At 49.5% G+C, this 23664-nt stretch overlaps 1 protein-coding gene across 1 annotated transcript in view; it reads right to left on the bottom strand.

Moving 5' to 3' along the window:
* CSMD2 (CUB and Sushi multiple domains 2) overlaps nucleotides 1-23664 on the bottom strand; it is a 689054-nt gene that overhangs the window by 261036 nt on the left and 404354 nt on the right. The window contains exon 13 of the mRNA XM_070786891.1: nucleotides 13926-14108. Within this exon, the coding sequence (XP_070642992.1) occupies nucleotides 13926-14108 (183 nt within the window). The remainder of the gene's footprint in view (nucleotides 1-13925; nucleotides 14109-23664) is intronic.

The raw sequence follows: 23664 nt of genomic DNA, 5'->3' as shown, positions 1-23664 counted from the left end.
GAGGTGTAGAATGAAACCCCACGTTAGGAGGCTCTGGCTGGCTAGGTGTCCTCCAAACCAAAGCCTCTCTTATCCCTACCATTTTGGCTTTGTCTTTATAATAACACTGATACTAACATGATTAGTAATAACTATAATAGGAAACCAGTACTTACCAAATATTTGCTATCTGATTGGTACTGTAGATACAATAGTGAATAAGACATATATTGTTGTAGGAAATTTACAGTGTAGTGAGGGCACAGGCAATCAACAGGTGAAAAAGCATTGCTTACTGTGCTCGAGTATATTCCCTGCCCTTCCTTGCTGCCTTTTAGGCAGAGCCCTCTTGCCTATGCCATCGACTTTGGCCTGGTGACTTTGTCCCACGGAAGGTGAGAGGGCATGACATAGGGATGCTCAAGCAGATACCCCCAGAATGAGAGGCTATGTAGGTTTCCCCTGAGCCCTGCAGAGCTGCACCTGACCTACAGCCCTCATGGGATGCAGGTGAGAAATTAATATTTGTTGTTGCAATTTGTTGAGATTTTTGCACAGTTGATGCCATAGCAAAAGTTGACTCATACACTTAGGACAAGGGATGGAGAAATGGGAAAGTGAAGGATGGCTCTTCTGGATGGGGTAGTCAGAGAAAGCCTCTCTGAGGAGGTGATGAGAAGGATCCAGCTTCCTGAGGAGCATTCCAGCACGGTGAACCTCAGGTCAAAGGCACTGAGGTAGGAAAGAGTTTAGAGTACCTAAAGGTCTGAAAGAGGGCCAGCGCATCTGGGAAAGGTGAGAGAGGGGAGGGGGCACGGATGACGGGAGGAGGAGGAAGAGTCCATCCCTGCACCTCTCAGATCTTTGGCTCAGAGATCACCCTCGGCATCCAGAGTGCTCAGCTGAGGCTCCATGCCTTTCTTGGCATGACGTCTGTTGGGTCATGGTTGGGGAGATCATAGAACATAATGCCCCATCTGGGACACTTTTGAGAACGAAAGATGAGACCACTCAGTAATTACCTTAGGACGGAAGATGTAAACTGGGATGGTCCCAAGCAAATATGGACGGATGGTCGTCCCCACACGTGGTCTTTTACTTTCCTTCCACAAAAGTATCTTTTATCCTGAGCAAGTAGTTCCTCATTCACAATCCAGTCCCCTTCTGGAAGAAAATCTTAAACCAAAACTCACCAGGAGGGCTCTGACAATTGCTAAATTCTTGTGTCCTGCGATTGGACCCTGACTGTACCCCCTTAGAGGCTGGCTAGGTTCTTGGTATAAAGTGACTGCTTATCAGCACCAGGCCAACCTGTGGGAATTTCCTGCTGTCTGAAACTACCCTGAGTCGTGATTGACTTTTGCCACACCTGTGGAAGAATGCCCACTCAAACCACTCCTGGAGCCTACCCTGGGCTTAGACCCTCTTTAGACCCACTCAGAGGTCCCTGCCAAGGCCAGGCTCTGAGCTGGGATCTCATCCTGAGCTGATGACTGAGGATCTCCTGTCACCAGCAGGCAGGACATCTCTGGTCCCTGCTGGTCCCATGTGTGAGGACAGTGCCTGCCCTGTACTCCTGGGAAGGAGCTCACTCTGCACTCCCCGGGCTCAGCTTTTACCCTGAAAACAGACCATACATTCTTAGGAAAGTATGTGTAGTCAGATCAAGCCACTGGGCCCCCCAATTTGGGTTTGTCTGGTGTTGTGGAGTGGGGGAAGTTTCTGTACCTCACTTTCTACTTCCACATGTAGCAAAATTAGACTAAGCACTCTGAAATCACACCTTGGTTGTGAAGATGCATTACGATAAAGCTTCTGAAAGGCAAGGTGTGCAGTCCCAAGCCTGGGCACCCGGGTATTATACCACACATCAATCTTCGCTGAACTGGAGACAATGGGCATGTCTCAGCGCTCCTGCTGGAGACCACACAACATCTCCACAAAGGCCTCTGCTCAGCGTACCTCTGAGTCTCAACCAGCCTGCGGGGGTGAGAGCGGGGTCTCCCCACCTCTCCCCAGCATAGCCCACTCCTCAACCAGGAAGGTGCCAGACCAAAAAGTTTGCACTCTGATCCTCAGTAGCTCTTCTCCATGGATGAGTGGGCGATTCTGACCAGACTCCTCCTGTGGGGGGATGACGGCCTGGCGGCTAAGACTCCATGTACCACCTTTTTTGGGAAGACTGACTTAGGCAAGGAGACGTGTTCTATCAGCTGCACGGAGGTGCCTGGGGCCGGACGGTGCTGACAGTAGTTGAGCGCTGACTGTTCTGTTGGACTAGAGTTCTGTCTGGGATTCCAAGGAGCCATGCCCTGTGGGGTGAGGCATGGGTGCCTTGATGACTGGTTTCTCCGTACGCCAAGCAAAGGCTTCTCAAAAGCGCTTTCACAGCTGTGAGGCCCCACAGATGCTCAGGCCAGCCCCTAGGATCCCTGAGTGATATTTGTGAAGACTCTTCTCCCCATGGGGCAGACCTCAGTCAGCCTCTGTGCCCCGTGTCGGGGTTTACTTCACCTCTTCTTCATTAATGTCATCAGCCAGACACAGCTATGAGCTGGTGAGAAGTCTGTGGGCATGATGTAGTCCCAGAACCCAAGCCTTCCTATGAGTTCAGGGGAACTCAAGAAAGGGTATAATCTACATTCCCAACAGCTCACAAGGTGCTCCTGGGACCCTCTTGGAGAGCCCCACCAGCTTCTCCAGAGCATCTTCCCTCAGGGAGACTAGAGCTATCCATGGTCCTGGCCACTCTAAGCCCAGTCCTAACTGCAGACCAGCAGCCACTGCAAACTGGAAAGGCACACTCAGTGGAAGTCCCTGGATCATAAGAAGTATACTTGGATCTTCTTCCGGGTAATCCACAGTGATACAGGTGAGTTTATAGTTAGCCTGAGAGAGCTACCTTCAAGACCATAGTCAGAGCAGGTTGGGGCATGCCCTTGACCTGTTTCCCTGAGTAAGATGGGAGTTAACGAGGTAGCCGAGGGGAGTAGTCCTGTCACCGAGCCCATCTCCGGAGACCCCCAAGATTGCCTTTCTTCACAGGAAGGGAGGAAGGGTCATTGTTCCCCCAAGAAGTGTAGCCCAAGGCTGTCCTTGAAATCCAGTCCCTACAAAAGGTGAGCAGTGTCTTCCCCAGAAACCTCAGAGCCCGAGAACACCCACAACACCTAGAGCTCGATGGGGATGTACTTCCAGGTGAGATGACAAGTTCGTCTAGAGGCTCACCGATGGGGGAGGGTATTGGGAGAGCTTCGAGCCCCAGGCCCTGAGTCAGCAGCTGTGAAAACAGACCCTGATTAGAGAGGCTCTGGGTCTCTCCCGTAGCTCTCTGAGCAGACATCACAGAGAACCGTGGAAAAGGCACAGTCTGTGCTGCTGCATGGGGAATGCACTTGGTGTACACAGAAATTCAAAAATTTTATAAAAGGAAAAGAACCTGTCTGCTCTGATCCCCAAAGCTGAAAGCTAAAGTGAGAAAAGCAGATATACCCATTTCTCCGGCCCCAACCCTCAAGGAGAGGTCACAATGCAGGATAAGACCCCTAAAATTTAGTCAGTTTTCCCAGCCCCCAGTCCACCCAGGTGACTGTGGTGCCCAGATACGTCGGCCCAGGACTCTTAGGTGTAGGAATATGGCCTTTGGTCTGGGTCTTGTTCTAAGCTGTTTTTGCAGTTTGGTTCTGGATAGATTCCTGGGTTTGACTGGGCTGAAATTTTGCCCATGATGCTCAGAAGAAATCTTCTGAGAATCTTCCAATTGGAATGAATTTTTCTTCCTTACATACTGGCAGCACTTTGTGGCCACATCTCTAAATTGCAGTAATTCAAAGATTGATTTATCATAAAAGAAGGTGCTTATCACACTCACTAGATCATGAGTTGCTGGAGGACAAGGACCACATGAGAATTATTGCCATCCCTGTCCTAGGGTCGAGCAGCACTGTGTCAGGTGTGGAGAGGACCTCCCCTCCACATTTTTTGCATTCATAGACGTGAAAGGCAGGTGATCAAAACACTGAGTTGTGATGTCACAATACTGAACTTTGCATCCCACTCCCCACCAGGATATCAACATGGAGGTCAACACTCCTTGAACCCTAGAAGGCCACCACCATCAAAACTACCCACATTATGCCAGCCTCATAGCAACAACATATGATCACAACATATGACCACATAAATTCTAAACCCATGCCCCACGAGGCTGCCATCCTATCAGGGGACCAAGCCCCTCAGGAATGACCCCAAACACTCCTGCAAGCAATTGGCACACAGAGGGTATTCCTTATTAGTGGGGTTCACTAATCTGATACAGATCATCTAGGAAGATTTTAGAACAATAATTCCTGGCTCCCATCCCAGACCTGCTGAATCAGAATTTCTGGGGATGAGACCAAGATTCTCTGTCTTTAAAAGCCTATGAGTGATTCTAATAATTAGCTGGGTTGGGGTTCATTTTATATTGGTCAGGGCCACCAGAGATACCTCCTTCCCCCATAAAGTATCAATTTAAAAATAAAGGTAACAAGTGATGTTTGTGACCCACAGTAGCCTGGTGGGAAAAGTGTAGATTCTTCTTCCTTGGATGTGCTGGGAGCCTCCTTTGTGAGCCATCCCTGCCCATCCAGTCTTTGCCTGATGAGACCCTCCACCCCAACTCTCCAGTGCACTGAATACCTTGGTTCTACAGGCTCAGTTCTTATAGCCAGATCCTGAGCCAAGCCCAGCCAAGGCTGACAGTCACAGGAAGTCCCATCCCCTCAAACCAGTGGGGTGACAATGAGTATGGCTCCCCAGAGTCAGCATTTGGTGGGGTTGTGAGGAGCCTGGCACACCCACAGGCACGCAGAGCTTCCAGACCCTCCCCACCTGCCATCCCTGCCCTCCTATGTGTGCCCCAGCCCAGGGACTGGGCTGCTTTCCTGATTCTTGGTCTCTTCTCCAGTCCCTGCTGTGAGAGAAGCTCTTAATGAAAAGGCAGCCTCTTGCCGGGGATGGGATGGCCTGCCTGGGTAGACGCTCTTCCCCTGGTGAGGACCAGAGGCCACCTTCCCCCATCAAGTATCTGCCTATTTAAGAACAACAGTAACAAGCAATATAGGACCCACTCTAGTCTGGTGAGACAAGTGTTGAAGCTACTTCCTTGGATATTCTGATTGGAAATACTGGCAGGCCTCTTTATGAGCCATCTGTTCATCCAGGGTCAGTTCTCCCAGCCCCAGTCTCCCTCAACTCCAGGTTTCTCTTCCTAGGCTGCCCCTGTGGCCCCATCAGGCTTTACAGCCCTGACTTTAGTGCCCATTCCCCATTGCAGTAGCAGATACAGACGGTTCCCACCTCCTGTCACTGCCAGGACTTTCTTCTCTGGAAAACGAACCCTTTGAGTTACTGCAGACCGTCTACAGAGCAGGCACCCCCAGCTCCACCACAAGCTAGCACACGTCTTCAGTGTCCATATGCTGGGGGACCAGGTAACAGAGGAAGGGGGCCTGAAACCATCTGGTTTCAACTTCTAGGAATTGACCTGAAATTGACAAAGTTGGAGCAAAGCAATCTCCAGGTTCTCTGTTTCTCTTCCAGGGACCCATGTGGGTTTATGGGACCTTTATGGAAGCCCAGAGAAGTAAGGAGAACATTATATCAGCAGAGGGAGCTCACACTACCCTTATCACGACCCCCACCCCGATCACAAGCAATTACCAGGAATATTATCTGTCATACTGAGGCTGACGCTTTCAAACCCCAGCTGATCCCAGTTCTCTCTGAACGTTTGAAAGAGGCAGTTTCCAAGGACTCTAGTTATCGTGATCATGTTTTCTGGGATGAAGGAAAGGATGCTTGAAACTGCACTTGTCCTGGAAAACCTGGGGTTAAATATTTATGGGGAATGAGAGGATTCAGCCACGAAGAAGGAAAACTGGACATGCCTCACGTGTCAACAGGGCATTGCGGTTGAAGTGGGAGGGGAGTGGAAAAGCAGCTGCCTGTTTAAAAATACAGCTAGCAAGCGAAGTATGTGACCTATATGAAGAAAACCACAAAGCTGTTATATTTAGAAAAATGAAAGTAGACGGACAAAAGAGTGACACGTCGTGTTTCAGGATGGGAAGGCTGTGTAGTATAAAAATGCCTACTTTCCTGAAGTTAATTTATAGTTTAATAGGAGCACACATACAAAATCCCAATAGGATTTTTTTTTTTTTTTACTATGACAAAATGATTCTAAAATTAATCTTGAACAGCAAACAGATGAGAATAACAATGAATATTCTGAAAGAGAAAATAATTAACGGAGGAAGGAGTAGTTTCCAGCTCTGCCAGATATTAGAACATATTATAAAACAACAATTAAAATTATTCAATACCGGTGCTAAGATAGAAATGAGCAGCTGAACAAAGCGGTGAGTCAAGAAACAGACTTAACTACATCCGAGGATTCAGAATGTGATAGAACAATTCATTTGCCTCAAATCAAAAGGGAAATGAATTACTTAATAAATTGTGTTGGAAAACTGTGTAATAGTTTGGACAATATCATACATTCATCTAAATAAACTCCAGATGGATTACCAAATTATATTAAAAAAAAATCAAATTACTGACAAATAACCAAAAATAGAACAGACTGTTTTTTCAGATCGGTGGCAGAATGATAACTTTGTCAGCTTTGAAAAGAAATCACAAATATCGAGGGATTTGTCTGCATAAATATGTAAAACAACTGTACAATGCAAACTAGCAAAACAGAAATAAAGAAAAAAGAAAGCTGGAGATTGGGGAAAATATGTATATCAAATGGAAAGAGCCTTCAAATTGAAAAGGAAAACACCAACGCAACACTCTCATAGATAGCCACGTGTCAGGATAGACAGTTGTTACCCAGGGGTTGCAAACAGCAAATGCTCCAAGTCCCTGTGGGGCAGGGCTGCGCCCAGGCCAGCTGGAGAAAGGCCAGGACCTGAGTCCTGTAATGGAAATCCTGACACCTCGTGCTCCAACAGGGACACGCGTCCAGCCACGCATACCCCGCAGTCTCTCTCTAGATCCTACTCCCATGGACCCTACCTCCCTTCTTTCATTCTCTCACTTTGGGAGCAGCCAACTCCTTTGGGAACCACTACACACCGAGTACTGAGAGACCGCGCGCGTGTGTGTGCACACTTGTGCATATGTGTGTCGATGTATCCAATGGACATCCTCCTTTTGCAGAGCCCCAGACCCCCTGGATTCTCTCAGAACCCATACGGCCATTAGAGTAGCTTTCTTCCCAGCAGGGCCCCCACTCCATCCTCCCATCTTTGAGGCCCAACTGTTCTAGCAGCATTGATGAAAGTCTATGCTCTATGAACAGAAGGGTGGTTGCTCCCCTGTTACACACCTCCTGTGATACCTGCCACATCACTGGACCTCAATGAATATGTGTCAAATAAAAGAATGAACCTTCATGGGGCGGTTTCTAAATGCATCTGATTCACCAATGCTTCTAGATGAAAAAGTAAACTTTGAACCACAAGAGCCCACTTTAATTTACATAATTATGTCTATCTTCATGTGCAAGCGAGCTCATTGAGGTCAAGGGCTGTGCCCAATTCATCTCTAGATTCGCAGCACTTATCATAACATTTGGCACTTCATGGAAGTTGACAAGGGTGTGCTGGAGGGATGCATTCAATTTATACCTATTAAATTGGCAATTTTTAAAAGGCCACACAAATCCTTGAGATTTGGTGATGCTGGTAAAGATTGCAAGAGATACATGTGACCTATATGAATAAAACTATAAAGTTGTTAACATTTAGAAAAATGGAAGCAGATGAACACACAGAGAAATCTATGCCATATTTCTGGACGGGAAGGACATGTGTTATATGAATCTTAGTCTTAACCTTCAAGCTTTTGTTACTGACATTATGACCTGGCAGAACATTCTGGGGGAATGATATGAGTATTTTTAAATGTTCCTACTCTGGCCCAACAACCTCATTTCTGGAAATTTACCTCAAGGACAGAATTCAAGAAAAGATATAAAAAGGTCATATGCTTGAGGATGGGTTCCGGGTGGCTCAGCTGGTAAAGAATCTGCCTGCTAATGCAGAAGATGCAAAAGACGCAGGTTCTATCTCTGGATCAGGAAGATCCCCTGGAGAATGAATGGCAACCCACTCCTGTGTTCTTGCCTGGAAAATTCCATGACAGAGGAGCCTGGTGGGTTATAGTCCATGGGATCACAGAGTCAGACATGACTGAGCACACGTGAGCATGCATGCTTGAGGATGTTAAAAGCTTATAAAAAAATAATTGAGCTATACTGCATTTCCCCCAGAGGATAATTGGCTAAGTCATGGTCCACTCACTAGACAGAATATTCCATAGATTTTAAGACTGGTAAAGTACGAAAGACATGTAGTAACATGACAAGATATGCAATATAATATGAACTTCAAAAGACAGAATGTAAGATGGTATGTTCACTTTGATTAAAACCATGAACTTCAAAAGACAGAATGCAAGACGGTATGTTCACTTTGATTAAAACCATATGAAATATGTGTGTGTGAGGGTAAGAATCAAAAAGGAATGGCCAAATTTGAAATTGGCTTTGGTTGAAAGAAGTGAAATTAGGAATATCTTATTTATTTAAACCTTTAAAATACTAGAGTATACCAAAAGTCTGTGCTGAGTAGAGGTCCTTGGACTCAAGATACTCCTTGAAAGAGTTACAGTACATTGTACGGACATGGCACTAAGATGTCTGCCCCTCAGCCTGAGCGGGATCATCCCTAGAGGTGTCCCAGTTTAGAATTTTACCAGGATTGGCCACACCTACTCATGCAGCTGATTTGGTACATAGTAGGTGCTCAATACATCAATATGGATGGATAAATGGATGGGTAGGTAGAAGGAATGAGAAAAAGTAAAGATGAAAAAAGTGACCTCAACAAAGGTATATTGCAACCTGAATACTCTTTGGAAGGACTGATGCTGAAGCTCTAATACTTTGGCCACCTGATGTGAACAGCTGAGTCATTGGAAAAGGCCCTGATGCTGGGAAAGACTGAGGGCAGGAGGAGAAGAGGGCGACAGAGGATGAGATGATTGGATGGTGTCACTGACTCAATGGACATGAACTCGGGCAGACTCTGGGAAGCAGTGAGGGACAGGGAAGCCTGGCGAGCTGCAGTCCATGGGGTCACTAGGAGTTGGACACGACTTGGTGACTGAACAACAAGAATAAATACTGGTGTAGTCCCAACAAGGGCCATGGGTCTAGCCCTCACGGATTTGTTTCACTCTTGTCAATTTCTGTTACTTCATGGGAGTAGCTAAGACCACTGTTTGTTTCTCAGTCTGGACTAATGTTGTCGTCCTAAGCTTTTGATGTCCTTACTGACCTCTTGAATTCTGGAAATCTGGGGCAATAGAGAGAGTGTACATTTGGAACAGAAGCCAACTCTGTCAGTTAACAGTTCAAATTCCAGCCCATCATCTAACGGTTCTATAACTTCTGACCCTAGTTGAGCTTTGTTTTCATCTGTAAAATAAGAGAATAAATATTCCATGATGCTGTAGGGAAGAGTCCTATCTTCCCAATGGCAAAACATGTAAGAAACACTGGCATCTCCCTTTACCTCATGCTTCCTCACTGTCACAATTCTATAGTTTCTAATCATGACCTAATTTAAAATGCAAATACACAGATTTCATCATATTTAGAATCTGACAAGACTAGCTTTTCCTATACTGGTGGTTCTCCATCCTGGGTGACTTCTTCCCCCAGAGGATACAGGCAATGTCTGGAGACGTATTTGGTTGTCACAGTTAGTAGTGGAAGGGGTGTCTGTGCTTCTGGCTTCTAGTGGATAGAAGACAGGAGGGATGCAGCTAACCCACCCTAAAATGCACAAGAGCACCCTCCACAAAAGAATTATCTGGCCCCAAATGTCAGTAGTGCTGAGGTTGAGAATCTCAATGACCTGAGGACTTAGTCCATTCCTCTGACCAGAAATCTGAGTGTGTGTGTGTGTGTGTGTGTGTGTGTCCATTCCAGAGCGTGGAGAGGGAATGGTTGAGGGGAGTAACTCAGTGGAGAAAGGATGGGAGGGTGCCAGGAGAGGACCATATCCTGCAGCATCCCTGTATGGAGCACCCTCCTTTACCTCCCAACCCTCCAGTCCTGTATCCTCTGTGACACTTTCCTTGAGCCCCTGAGGACCCACGTCTCCCTTCCCTGGTCTCTCAAGGACCGCTTGCTGATTTGTAACTCACACTGCATGCATCCCTGTGTATTCTCATTTCACACCTATGCCATATACATTAGGAACTGAGCAATTAGGATTCACGCCTTCTCCTGGTGGCTTACAAAATGGCCAAGGGAAGCTGGCATCTGTGAGGTCTTGGCATTTTCCTGGTGAAGGCTGTTTTGAAACTTCTTATGCAAGTGGCTGCTAATGGACTGATAATTGGTTTCCTGGCTTCCTTATGAAGTGTGAAGTGCTAGCCTGTCAACAAAGCATCAAGTGTTGTGCAAACCACCATCGGTTATTTGTATCTTCCTTCTATTGTATCTCTTGTGGAGAAAGAAGGGGACAGGGTTATATGGGAGAGGCTCCCATATGGTGCTTTTGTAAGGAAGCCAGTGAAACAGGCAGAGTTTCTGGGAAGGTGAAGGGTGTTTGAAACCTGGGGGGCGCTCTCTCACCAGGACCCCGGGTTGAGCACCAGTTCTCCAGGTAGAGCCTGGCACAGGGTAAGAATGCAGTAAGAATACTGTTGAATGGATGGGAAGTGCCATTGTTGCCACCTGCTCTGGAGCAGCGATCCCTGGAGATGTGAATCAGCCAAGGAGGAGGAGAGAGGAAGAGAAAAGACGCCGGTTCCATCTTTTCTTTCAGAATGCTTCTCACGGTGAGGAACATCATCATCTTTAAAACCGAGATGAAAAGAAAGACCATCTACTGAGCATCTACTACTGCGAAGGCAGCTCGCAAGCCAACAAAATGATTCTGAAGTCCCTGCTCACTGCAGAAAATGTTTTGGAACATGAAGGCAAGAGTGTACTTGTATCGTCTCGGCAGGGCCATTCCCGAGTAAGGAACTGTTTTGAAGAAAATGTTGCAAGAGAACAATGCACTGCTGTGCACTTCTCTGGACAAGTGTTCAAAGAAATCTGAGCCTTCAAAACACCCCCCAACTTCAAGTCCTCTTCTAAACCCTCAGAAGGAAAGAATGACATTGTTTGCTAAATATGTGTTAATATTTATCGTGACTAATATTGAAACTTAGGGCACTTAAGCTGACATTTGCTAGAGGTGCTTTTCTACGTATATTTATGACCATATTATAAAACAGAGACTGACTGGACTATTCTATATTGTTATAAATGCTTACAGATATTGTCCTTTTTTCTACGGATCACACACTATTATAGGATCACACATCTATTATAGGATCACACACTATATTATATATTTGATCTGGGGTCAGGAGGAGAATGCCATGTTTTAACTTTATCCCTCGAAGAATGAGCTCTGTATAAATGACCCACTTTAGAAAGTGGTTTTCAAGTGTTCATGATGGAAAATGTGAGGACCATCCGTATCATAGTTGTCTTTTCCTGTAAATATGATCACAAAGGCTTAGAATTGGGGAGTGCAACCCCATCAGATAGATCAGCAAAGCAAATTTCAGAGAGAAGCTGCCCTGGCTGGAGCTAGGAAACTGAGCTGAGACTAAGACACAGATCTCCAGATGCTGAATCCCTAATTCTCTCAGGGCACCCAGATCGTCTTAGTACCATCTTTCACCATGAGTTAGACCAGGAGTTCCCTGAAGGCAAAGCCTGAGACCCAGGGATGCATCAGATTAGGGGTTGGGGTCTCAGTAGAGAGGAAGCTGACAGATGGCACTCACTTGCGACCTTGCTCATGGTGCAAAAGCCTGGGGCCAGCACATCCTCTCTGGCCTCCTCCACCAGAGGCAGCATCCCTGAGACTCCAGCCATGTTTGTTATACCGACATGATCAGAAATACCTGAGTGATGGCAGTACCTTGGGGATATCACCCCCCATCTCCCAGAATCATCTGGAAGAAGAAGTGCCATCCTCCCCCCCTCCCCCCACCCCTAAGAAGAGTGCCTGCTTCACGGTTCTCATCAATAAGCCTCAGGCTCCTCTTCCTTGTTTTAAACCACAGAGAGTACCACCCGGTACCCGCCAGGACTCCTCTGCCCTCTGCTTCTTCTCAGCTGATTGTAAGCAGTGCTCAACATCCTGTCAGCTTTCCTCCTGGAAGCAGAGAGCCTGCTGAGCAGCACTGACTGAAGTTTTCAGAGATTTCCTGAAAGTACTTCTAAGAGCCAAAAGGGCAAATAAATTCCTGGAGGGCTTGAGTGACAGACCACCCCCCCTCCGCCCCACCTCCCAGAGGCAGCATTCTGCTACCTGCATGTCTCAGTTTGTGGAGCAGGGAGCTTTATCCTGGTTCTAAGTCACCAGCTGGCTCTGAGGCACACTTCACTCTTGCCAGCTCTCTGCTCTAGAAGTCTGACCCTTTCAGTTCTCCCTGCCTTGTTTCTCCCAGATGGATTTCAGAGATGGAGCCCCCACGCTCCCTGGGACTCTTGCAGTTCAGACCTTTTGCGTTCTGAGGACCTGACTCTGACCCGCTCTGCAGGGCTCCATTCGACCCGCCCATTCTGCCCTAGGCTCATCTCTGAACCTGCCCAGTCCTACTCCCTGCTAACCTCCCCTGCCCCCTGCCCCCTACCCCCAGCTCCCAGGGTGCACGTTGTCAGGCACTATATCCTAACCACATCAGGCCAGAGATCTGTGACTGATTCCACGCAATATGTTTTTCAATAATTTGATTTGCTTAATGTACATCTAAGAGCGATTTGATCTTTAAACCTCTGCAAGAATTTTTACGTAAAACTCACAGGTCATCAAAAATGCGTTGCCCACTACACAAAGTGATTTTTTTGGTTGTTCAAGACGTAGTCACTGTGGTATGACCTGGCCCAGCCACTCCTGAGCCAAACTCTCCATCATCACAGATATTCCTTATAGTCTCCCAGGTTACTCCTCTCCCTGCCGCGAGGGGCCAACATTCTCTACGAGGCAGCACCTGAGAAACCCACCGAGAAGGGAGACGAGAAGTCAGGCTGTCGGCCCTTCCCTGGGGGAAGCAGATTGTAAGAGATGGAGGGTGGCGGGGGTGAGCATTGGGAGAAAAAGAGACGACAGCCCAGAGAGGGAGAACCTTTGACGTCTGAACAAAGACCAAGCCTGCTCCTTTACACACTGCCCCCTCACGCTAGCTGATTTCCCTGGGAGCCAGGACTTAAAGTATTATTTGCGCCGGAAAGCAAAGTCAGACCATCCCAGAGGAGGGAAGAAAAGAATCCTTGTTGTCCCCAGAGAACAGAGCACTCAACTCCAACCCTTTCTCCCAAAGATCAACAATTCAAAGACAGCTGGATCCCAACCCCTCCCTACATCTGATGCAAGAGGAAGCAATCGGATGAAACCCGCGAGTCCCGGCACGGTCATGGTATCCCGCAGCACCCCCAGGCTGGCAGGGTGTCTAGAGCCTTACGAGCTTTGCCAGCACCTTCCACCCTGGTTCGACGGTGTGGCGTCACCAACAATTAGAAGGGTGAGGAGGAAACGTCTGGGTTTGACAGTGCTTGCGAGGGTCACCGGGGAGAGGAAGGCGCTGTCGAAGAAGCCCCGGATGTCAAGAGCAGTCACGCTCAGTGCTATACCGTTCACGTCACTGCCAGAAATGAGGACTCAGCCAGAGATGTTTCAAGAAAGAGAAGAAGCCAACCAGAGTGAAACTGTGGTTACGACCCTACGAGGTTCCCAAGGACGGGGCCCCCAGATAGGCTAGGACATGGGTCCCTGGCTTCTGCGTAGAAGCGACCCCCCTCCCCGCTCACTTACACACGCAGCCTGGCTTCTTAGCCGACCACTGGTTATTCTTTTGGCACGTGATTGCCTTCTGCCCCACCAGCTCAAAGGCAGGCTGGCACTCAAACTGGAGGGTGTCCCCGTGGCGGAACCGGGAGCCTTCCCGCCGGCCGTAGGCAGGTACACCGGGATCTCCACAGCTGCCCTGCTCGATTTCTGCAAGAGAGGAGAGGAGAGAACAGACACACGTGGTGACTCCACACCGCCCGAAGCCGGGGCGTGATGCTGCACCTCCGCCACGAGGGCAGGGCTCAGACAGACCCCGTGGGCTTTTGATGAGAAGCCCTGGGAGGAACGGGCCCTCCGGCTCTGGGACTCCGCACCCATAAGGAATACTCCAGGTGCTTGGCTGTTTTTATTCAGGGAAGGTGGTTGTATGTTCCCTGTGAGACACTGTCCTAGGAATTCACAGGTTCACAGGGTTTGGAGCCTTCTTTACTGACTGGACTCTGCATTCAAATTATGCCTGTTCCCTGGTAGATTTGAGGCCCAGTCCCTTCCTGAGCAGTGAAGGTAAGAACAAAATGGGAGGGAGGCTGCCTTTGTGCTGCCTGCCTTTCCCCCACCCAGAGATGATGTGAGAATCAATACCCACTGCCTTCTGACCTGGAAGCATTTTCACGAAGATATATTTTTAATTCTGTTTGAGACAGGAGCAGGTAAAATGAAAAAACACAGGACTCATTAAGCATGCTTTTAAAGTTCGTGGATCCAACAGTGGTGAGTCGCACAGGCAGTGGGTTCCCCCAGACAGCTCTGGAGGTCTGGACTCAGGGCGTGACGGGTGGAGGCCTGGTGGGAGAGTCAGTCAGGACTGAGACACCCCAGGGAAGTCCTCTGTCCTGGCCTCGGCCTTGGAGTTTCCTCCGGAGTCGCCCCCCACTTCTACGAGCTTGGTGCTGTGAGAGATGAAGAGCAGGAGCAGAGGAGGGGAAGGAGTGGGGAGCAGGAGCTCGGTTCGCAGGGAGGAGGGCACCCTCAGGAAGGACTCCGAGTCATGAATGAAGTGACAGATGGTGAGGCGAGGACAGCAGGAGTCCTGTGATTCAGGGGGCTGGGATAGTGGGAGTTTTTGGACACCTTCCCAGGACTGTCAGGCCAAAGTGACACTGCCTTTTCCGTGGGCACTGTTACGGGCTGTTGGAGTCACAGTCCCTGAAGTTGGGGTGATTCTGCACAAAACTCTCTCACCACAGCTGTTGGGTCCTGGGTTCAGGTCTGGCGAGCCCCAGGCACTGCTGCCTTATCTGGACGGTGACCATGGTCACCTTCGTGGTCCCCCTCCCTCAAGCCAGGGCCTCCAGCCCACAGATGAGAGCAGGCAGAACAAGGTGTTCTTTGGCTGGGATTGAGTGAGTGTGTATGTGTGTGTGAGAGAGAGAGAGTGTGTGGATTTGTGTGTGCAAGAGAGAGTCAGAGTGTGTGTGTATGTGTGAAAGAGAGTGTGTGTGTGTTAGAGAGAGTCAAAGTGTGTGTGTATGAGAAAGACAGAGAGACAGTGTGTATGAGAGAGAAAGTCATTGTGTGTGTGTGTGTGTGTGTGAGAGAGAGAGATCTAAGTCAGACAGCTCTTGCTGTCCCTCGTTTCGGGGAAAAGAGGGTCTGCGTGACCAGGCACGAGGCCTGAGGACTCCAGTGCGGGTCAGCTCACCCTCCTCTCATCTCAGGCATGCCCCTGATGGCTCCCTCTGCACACGCCTGAAAGCACAAGCCAACCCTCCTCTGAAGACAGCTCTCCTGCCAGGCCTGGGCAAGCGCAGCCATGGAGGCGCTCCCGGGAAGGTGGCCACTCTGCTGCAGGTCCCGGAGCCCCAGGAGACCTGAAGAAATGGAAGCAGGGTCCCCGAGACAAGTCAGCATGGAGAAGTGAGCAGCAAGGCCCCTCCCTGTGCTGTCCCCAAGCATGCTGTCTCAGGGACACAGGACCTGGGTGAAGACTTTCACTGTGGACCCTCTGAGAGCTGAAGGAAGTTACCCACGTGTGAAGACAGAGCTGAACTCACTGTGTGGGAGGGGACCCAGGTGTAAGGCGTTCTGGGGAGGCCCAGGTATGCTGCAGAAGAGGTAAATGTGGGTCTACCTGCCTACACCCCAGACCACACCAGCTAGTCTGGGGGTGTGATCAGCGTGAGAGAACAAGCATCCTGAGGGGGAGGAGGGAAGTCACTCTGCTCTCTCCACTGAGAAGACCTGGCCCCGTCCACACCCATTCCATTCCGCCTGCTGTCAGTATGATCAGAAGCATAGAATGAGCACCTACTGTGTGCCAGTCTCTGTGCCAGACACTTGGGACCTGGACGTGGGCTCTGGTCTCAAAGACTAAACAGTCCAGACCAGGAAGCTAGTGTTCATGACACAGGGTGCACACAGCTCACACTTGGAAGGTGGGGCTGGAGATGGGGTGTGGGTAGTGAGGCACTAACCTTGGGAGTGAAATTTTAGGGAGCAGCAGGCACTCAGCCAGCTAGACAAACATGATCTCAGTGCAGTGTCTTGATTTTTAGAAAATCAAAATTGATGCCTATAAATCAAATCCAACAGGAAGAGAGATACTAGAACTTTAATAAAAAGACCAGATCTGACTCAGCACTTGATGACTCACCTTGCTTGCCTCATCCTAGTCCTGGGCATCAGAGTCATTTTTGAAATTTAAAAAAAAATTTGGATATTTTGCATTCATCTTGGTTTTTAATAACTAGAACAGTAAAATATTGGGCTGGCCAAAAGTTTATTCACGCTTCTCCATAAGAGGTTATGGAAAAACCTACATGAATTTTTGGGCAATCCAATATTATTTATTGCTGAGTTCTTTGGTGCCCCCATGGCTCTCTCTTCTCAGCCCAGTCTCAGCCCAGGCATCAGGGGAGACTTCTGGAGGAGGTGACATCTAAGCTGAGGCCTGAAGTCTGTGCGGGAGCCAACAGGTAAAAAGAACAAGTGGGATTCACTGCAGTAATATTCGCAACAGCCAAGACCTAGAAACAACCTACATGTCCACTGATGGATGAACAGACAAAGAAACTGCGGCATACATGCACACTGGGATGTTTTCAGCCACAAAGAAGGAAATTCTGCCATTTGTGACGTGGATGAACCTTGTGGGCATTATGCTAAGTGAAATAAGTCAGAGAGAGACAAATGCCAGATGATCTCACTTATAAGTGGAATCTAAAAAAATAAAATGAACTCACAGAAACAGAGTAGAATGGTGGTTGTGGGTGGGGGGGAGCAAGCGTGGGAGTAGGGGAACGGGTACAGGTGTTTGAAAGACATGAAATTCCAAATATAAGATGAACAAGTCAGGGGAGGTGCTGCACAGCATGGTGATTCTGGTTAATGACACTGTAGTTGTATTCTTGTAAGTTACTAAGAGAGTAGATCTTAAAAGTCTTCAACACACCACACACACGTTGTAAGGTGATGCGTGATGGGCGTATTAACTAACTTTCCTGTGGTAATCATTTCACAATATATGCACATATTTAATCAACGCGTTGTTCACCTCAAATTGACACAATGTTATGTGTTAATTACATCTCAATAAAGTTGGGAAAAAGAGAAAGGCATTAGTGGGAGGGAGACGAGAGGAAGGACCCTTCCTGTGCTGCAGGAGCCCGAGCAGAGGCACAGAAGTCAGGCTGTTGGCAGGACTGCAACCCCAGCAGTGATGGCAACTCATCACTGTGATCACAATGAATCAGTAGTTCTGACGATGTGCTGGCAGCCGCTCTGAGCATTTTACACATGGTTGACTCCTTTCTTCCTTACAATGCCACTGTGAGCTAGGTACTACCATTCCCATCTTAAAGGTGAGGAAACCAAGGCACAGAGAGGTCATGCAATTACCCAAGGTCATATAGCCTGGAAATGGTGGATCTAAGGTCCAGACCCAGTTTGTATGGTTCCAGGGCTCTTCACCACCACGCCACATTGCCTTTCTATAAGCACGAGTACTTTCCACAAGGTGATGAGGCATGAGAGCGGAAGAGGCAGGCAGGGCCAACCCACAGAAGGGCCTGTGCGACCTGCTGATGAGCCTGGACTTCAGAGTGTAGGCAATGGCAGAGGGTGGGGACTCGGGAAAGGGTTTCATTTCACTAGGCATCTCATGATGTGGGTTTTAAATGGTCACCCTGACTGCTGCCTGGAGAATGATCTGGGGGTAGCGATTGTGGAGGCAGGGAGATCACTCACGCATTCAACAAGCATTGGCTCATCTACTTAGGGTGACCCTCGACACGGGGCACTGGGGCTGGGCAGAGTGTGCAGAGCACAAGGCAGACACAGGTCCTGCTACCTGGAGCTCCCTTTCTAGAGGGAGGCTCCTGATCTCCGGGGGCTGTGTGGAAGTTTAGAAAGGAGTGGCCGCAGGGGAGTGGAAGGAGCTCACTGGTTACTGGCAGGAGGCCGAGTGTGATGACGGGGCCGGCACAGGGTGGGAGAAAGGGACGATGATCCACAAAGAGGAGATGACTCGTGAAGAAAGCATTTCTTCAAAGTGAACAAATAGAAGTCAGGTGGCAACTTATGAGGATTGTAGACTCGAGGGGGCAGTGGAGCAGGGTTTTTAAGGTTGAATAAACTAGGCTGTAATTACATGATGGGGAAGGGGAGAGAGGGAGAGACAGAGATGGAGAATATGACTGAATGAGAGACACTGAATGGTCAGCTGAAATGGACAGTAACAGCGTGAGGTTCTGGAGCAGGCAGGAGGCCCGGGACCAGTGCACGCTGGGGGCTTGCCTTAGAGATCAGGAAGCTCCCCTTCCCTCGTGACGCCAGGAGGGCAGAGGTGACCACAGCGACCTTTCAGGAAGGACAGCAGGAGGCTGAAGGAGCTCTTGTGATGACACAGGCTCTACATTACAAGCGGAGGAGGAGGATGGGTCATGATGTTTGCTGAAGGCGGGGGACCACTCGTGGGGAAAAGGAGGCAGCATTGAGCAGAATGTCTGCCACAATCCCCTGGAGAAGAGGAATCGTGGCTGGACACACAGCCATGGACCCCGGGTCCACGGAGGGGCTCAGCTCGTTTTCAGGGACACCCGTGAGCAGGGCTGTGTGGCTTGTCCCAGAGCCCCCGTATACTGGTTCACATGCACGTGGAGAGAAGGAAGGGCAGTGGGCAGGGAGGTGAGGCTATTGATCGAAGAACAGCTGATGGTTGATGCTAGGGGCCGGGGTTGATGGGGGAAGGATGTGAACAGAGTAGGTGGGGGAGGGGATGGGGAATGGAGAAGCCAAGAGAAGGACGTGAATGGAGTAGAGGGAGGAGGGGGTGGAGGAGCAGAAGGCACAAGGGGCCTCGGAGCAGCTGAGTGGAATCCAGGTTTCACAGGTGCGAGAGCAAGGTCCTCACCCCCAGGAGGTGAGAAGGCTGAGAAACGGAAAAGCAAGTGGCGGCGAGACTCAGGATGGAGAGGAAGAGGCTGGCGACCTGGACGAGGAGGGAGTGAACAGCAGAGGTGGAGACAGCCGAGGCAAAGCAGAAGGGTGTGCACGTAGGTGGAAGGCACTGGAGAGCAAGCACACGAACCCACCTCTCAAGTGTCAAGTTCACGGGGTCTGCGGACAGGAGCTGCCCGCTCTGGAGAGGGCTCCTAGGAACAGTGATCTCGGGGGAAGTCAGGTTTAAGGGTGCATTTGGTGAAGAGGTCCAAGATATTGAAGAGAGGGAGGTACAGACTACAGAATCAGGATTGGGTGGGGAGTCAGGAAGAACAGAGAGTGTGGCTCGAGAGAGCCTTTCGGAAGACTAGGAGGCTGGGGGCTGGCTTCTGGCCCTCAGACACCCTATGTCTTGATCTAGACTTTCCCTCCAAACCCAGGGTCAACCCCGGCTGGAAACACATGGGAACCAAGGCCCCATTGCCCTCCTGCTGGAAAAGGCACGGGAACCTGACCCTCCCGGCAGATGCTGACCAAATCTGGGGTCAGAGCCCAGAACTGAATCCCTAAGTCAAATTCTGACTTGGAGAAGATCATGCATGCAGCTTCCTGTTCTCTGGCTTAATAGAATTCTATTTTATAAGTGTTTATCTGTCTCCCTCCCTCCTTCTGCCAACCAGAAGTGAGCTGGTGAACACCAGATGCGAGCTTCAAAGACCCTCAGAATTCCATCTCCACCTGCGTATTCACTTTCCTTCTTCTCTGCTGTTTTATCCCTGACGTCTGTGATCAACTGTACCATCTTCTCCCCAGGTTTTCCCATTTCTAATACCAAATTGGAATCCACTTTCATGGCAACATCTGTAGAAAAGGAGCTGCATCTTGCGTCTCTATAAATTCACTACTTGATGAGCTCCAAGAAGGGAGCGCCACACAGAGGGAGAGGGGCGGTGAGTGTGAGCTAGGATTCATGGTCTTTCCAGTGGGGTGGGACGTCATTCATTCCTTCATTGATTCACTGTCCCCTCGGCCTGGGCTACAGTGTCCCCTCCTCCCTGATGTCCCAGGGCCCACTGCTCACGTGACAGACTTCAGCCTAAGATGTCACCTCTTCCGAGCTCTTTCCCTACCCAGGCTTCCAAGATGTCTCCCTTTCCCTTTGCTGTCTTGGCACTCTGGTCTTTTCCTTTGTGCACTGATTTGCAAGTATCTCTCTCTTCATTTCAGTAGTTACTTTTCCAGACACTGCACATGTAGCAGTGAAAGAAAAGAGCAAAACCCTTCACTTTCCTGGAGCCTACTGTCTGTGGGGCATCAGGAACAAGCAGATTCACATCACAGCCCCTTGGTGCCCCGCTGGCCGCCAGGTGGGCTCCTCGTTGCTCCTCTCCCCACCCACTGGAACGTAAGCCCTGCAGAGGCAGGCATGGGTTATGCATTGTTGATCACTTAGTACAGCGCCTGGAGCAGAGAGCACGCTGCTCAGTGTGTGAGCACAGCTGATGTGTGTTGCACGGGAACTGTGCCAAATGCCAGGCTCAGTGCTAGCGATGCAGAACTGCCCGACCCACGGCCCCCTGCCCCTGCCCACTCACAGTCAGGTGGGGTTAGACATAGTTACAGTGTACACGTGGGATGCACCTTATCACACCACCCCTGCAGGTGTAGTAAGGCAGCTCCGACCTCAGCCTGGGGCTGGGAGAAGCGGAAAGACTTCATGGAAGTTTCCCAGGCAGACAGGGGAATCAGCCCTTGCTGACCACTTCCTGTGGTTCCTCTTTGCACCGTCTGCTCTCCACCCCATCCCTCATTGCCTCAGCCCACTTCTCTTTAATTTCTCACCTGGGCATGTCATCAAGCAAAAACTGTTCCCCTGCCCCTCCCCTGGACTCCGTACTCTGCAGAGCAGTGCGAGATCGCTAGAAACAAACATCCGATCATTAGTGTGCCCTGCTCATTGATTCTTCCATGGCTTCCCATAATCCACAGATGAAAACCCTAACTCCTTGGCACGGCAGGACCTTTGCCAACCCCTCCCACCCTGGCTTCATCTTTGCCATCTTCAACCTTGAGACTTAAACACCATAAAAAGGAACCACCTTCAGGGAGGCAAAATAACACCAGGATGACAAATGAGGGCTCTGAAGTCAGAAAGTCCTGGGTCTGTATCCTGGCTCTGACAGTAAGGAATAGACCTTGGGTATCCTTCCTATCCTCCCTGAGCCCTAGGTTTGTCACCTGTAATATGGAAATGGTAGTAATAACAGCCACCTTGCAGCATTGTTTTGAGGATTAAATGAGTATATGTATATCAGACAACTGTCAAAACGTCCAGCACGTGGCACATAACCAGTAACCAGGAGGGGTTTCCTCAAGGTCATTACTGGCCTGCTGCTGGCGGATTCCAGCCGGCTCTCACAAGGCTCTAAGTTGGTGCCTGCTGTCCGCTCCTCCTTAATGAACACCCCCGCTTGTCTGTCAGACAAAGAATCTTCTTTCAGTGTCAGCTCAAGTGCTTCCCACTTGGGGATGTGCCCTTGAATCATCCAGGCAGACTTAGCTTGCCCTCCTGCTCTCTCTCTCTGTCACTCCCAGCCCCCCTTGGACAATTTATTTATTTCTTTATTTTGAAGAATGGAAGTTCAGTGTGGCAGGAAATGAGGATGAAAAGAGATGAGCCTGGAGAGATGGACTGAGGAGACCATGAAGAGCCCAGATCAGCTCCTTAAAGATCCCACCCCTTCTGCTCTTTGTATCTTTGGAACCAAGCACAGTGCCTTATTCATCCTGAGGGCTCCAGACCCGTTGTTCAACCATAGACTCCTGACAGGTGACCAGGACACCTTAGGTGCTTTAGACGACCTCTGGGCATGCCTGGATCCCATGGGTTTCCTCAGAACCACGTCCTACTCTATGTTTCTCCTGATGATGGGAAGGTCACAAGCGGGCAAGAGGCGGAGCGCACCTGTCTGTGTGTCTCTGGGAATCTGTGCGCCGTTCTCTGCACACAGGTGTCACGGATGGAATGGAGGTGTGGGTGGATGTGGTGCGTGACATTCGTCCCTCCCACTCCTTCCTCCATCACACTGTCATGGATGTGTTCACAGGCTGAAGGATGTTGGGACACAGGGGTGAATATGGTGAATATGGGTGAAGATAAACATAAAGAATATCCAGATTGCCCCATACTGTTTGCATCAGCCCCAACTGGAGCTTGCCATCTGCAAAACCCCATATATTCAAGGAATATATTTCATTGGCAGACTGTTGTAGTTTAGTTGCTAAGTCATTTCTGACTCTTTGTGATTCCACGGACTGTAGCCCACCAGGCTCCTCTGTTTATGGGATTTCCCAGGGAAGAATACTGGAGTGGGTGGCCATTTCCTCCTCCAGGGGATCTTCCTGACCCAGGGATAGAACCCATGTCTCCTGCATTGGCAGGCAGGTTCTTTACAGGGGCGCCACCAGGAAAGCCTGTGCTGGCAGATTTTTTCCTGCCAAGTTTCAATGGGACAATGCCCTCTGCTGTTTACCACCCTTAGCAAACCTCTGGGTCTGGAGACTGAGGAAGCGTTAAGGGTGTCATGGAAACTCAGTGAGCATCTTAGGACTGTGACCGATGTCATTCCTTGTTGAAACTGGAAAGTCTGGGCCTTTGAACTTATTGGGGTAAAGCAAGAAGAGGGAGAGGTCCTGAAAGTTACAGACCTGGGACTGAAAATGGCCACGTGCTTGGCACTCTGAAAGGAGGAAAAGCGGGGTCCAGAAAGGAGCAGAGTCAAGAAGCTGGGCTGTTGCCCTCAGCCTTCCTTCAAGCTCAGCTCCAGCACCATCTCTTGCAGGGGCCCCCCGATGCCCCCGCCAGCGTTCAGTTCTGGAGAAGGGGATGAAGGCATCGCCTGCAGAGGGCTAGACTTGACCACCTTCTCCCTGCTTGCTCTCAGACTTTATTCTGCGGAGGTTTTAGCTTCAACCCTAGGCTGTTAGCCTGCTAAGTTAGCCTGTTCTCCCTTGGGGATGTCAGATCAACTCCTTTCCACCCTACAAGCAAGTTTTAGTTTCAGACATCAGCTCCTCCAGGGAGCCTTCCCTGATGCCCTCGAGTATTGTTAGTGGCCCCTCCTTGCTACGTCCCATTTCCTCTGACTCTAGTGAAGACAGACTGTGACTTGGGTGAAGGCACAGCTTGTCTTTTTACCCTTGTATCCCCTTGCAGTCTGAACAGTGTCTGTAATATAATAGGTGCCTAGATGATGCTGAACGCACAGGTGACCTTATTTCCAACGTGAGTCCCCTGGACTATTTGTCATCCTTCCTACATGAT

Source organism: Bos indicus, chromosome 3 (genome assembly GCF_029378745.1).
Source record: "Bos indicus isolate NIAB-ARS_2022 breed Sahiwal x Tharparkar chromosome 3, NIAB-ARS_B.indTharparkar_mat_pri_1.0, whole genome shotgun sequence".
Classification (NCBI taxonomy): Eukaryota; Metazoa; Chordata; class Mammalia; order Artiodactyla; family Bovidae; genus Bos; species Bos indicus.
Note: the sequence above shows the minus strand (reverse complement) of the source record. Positions and strands in the feature narration are given on the sequence as shown.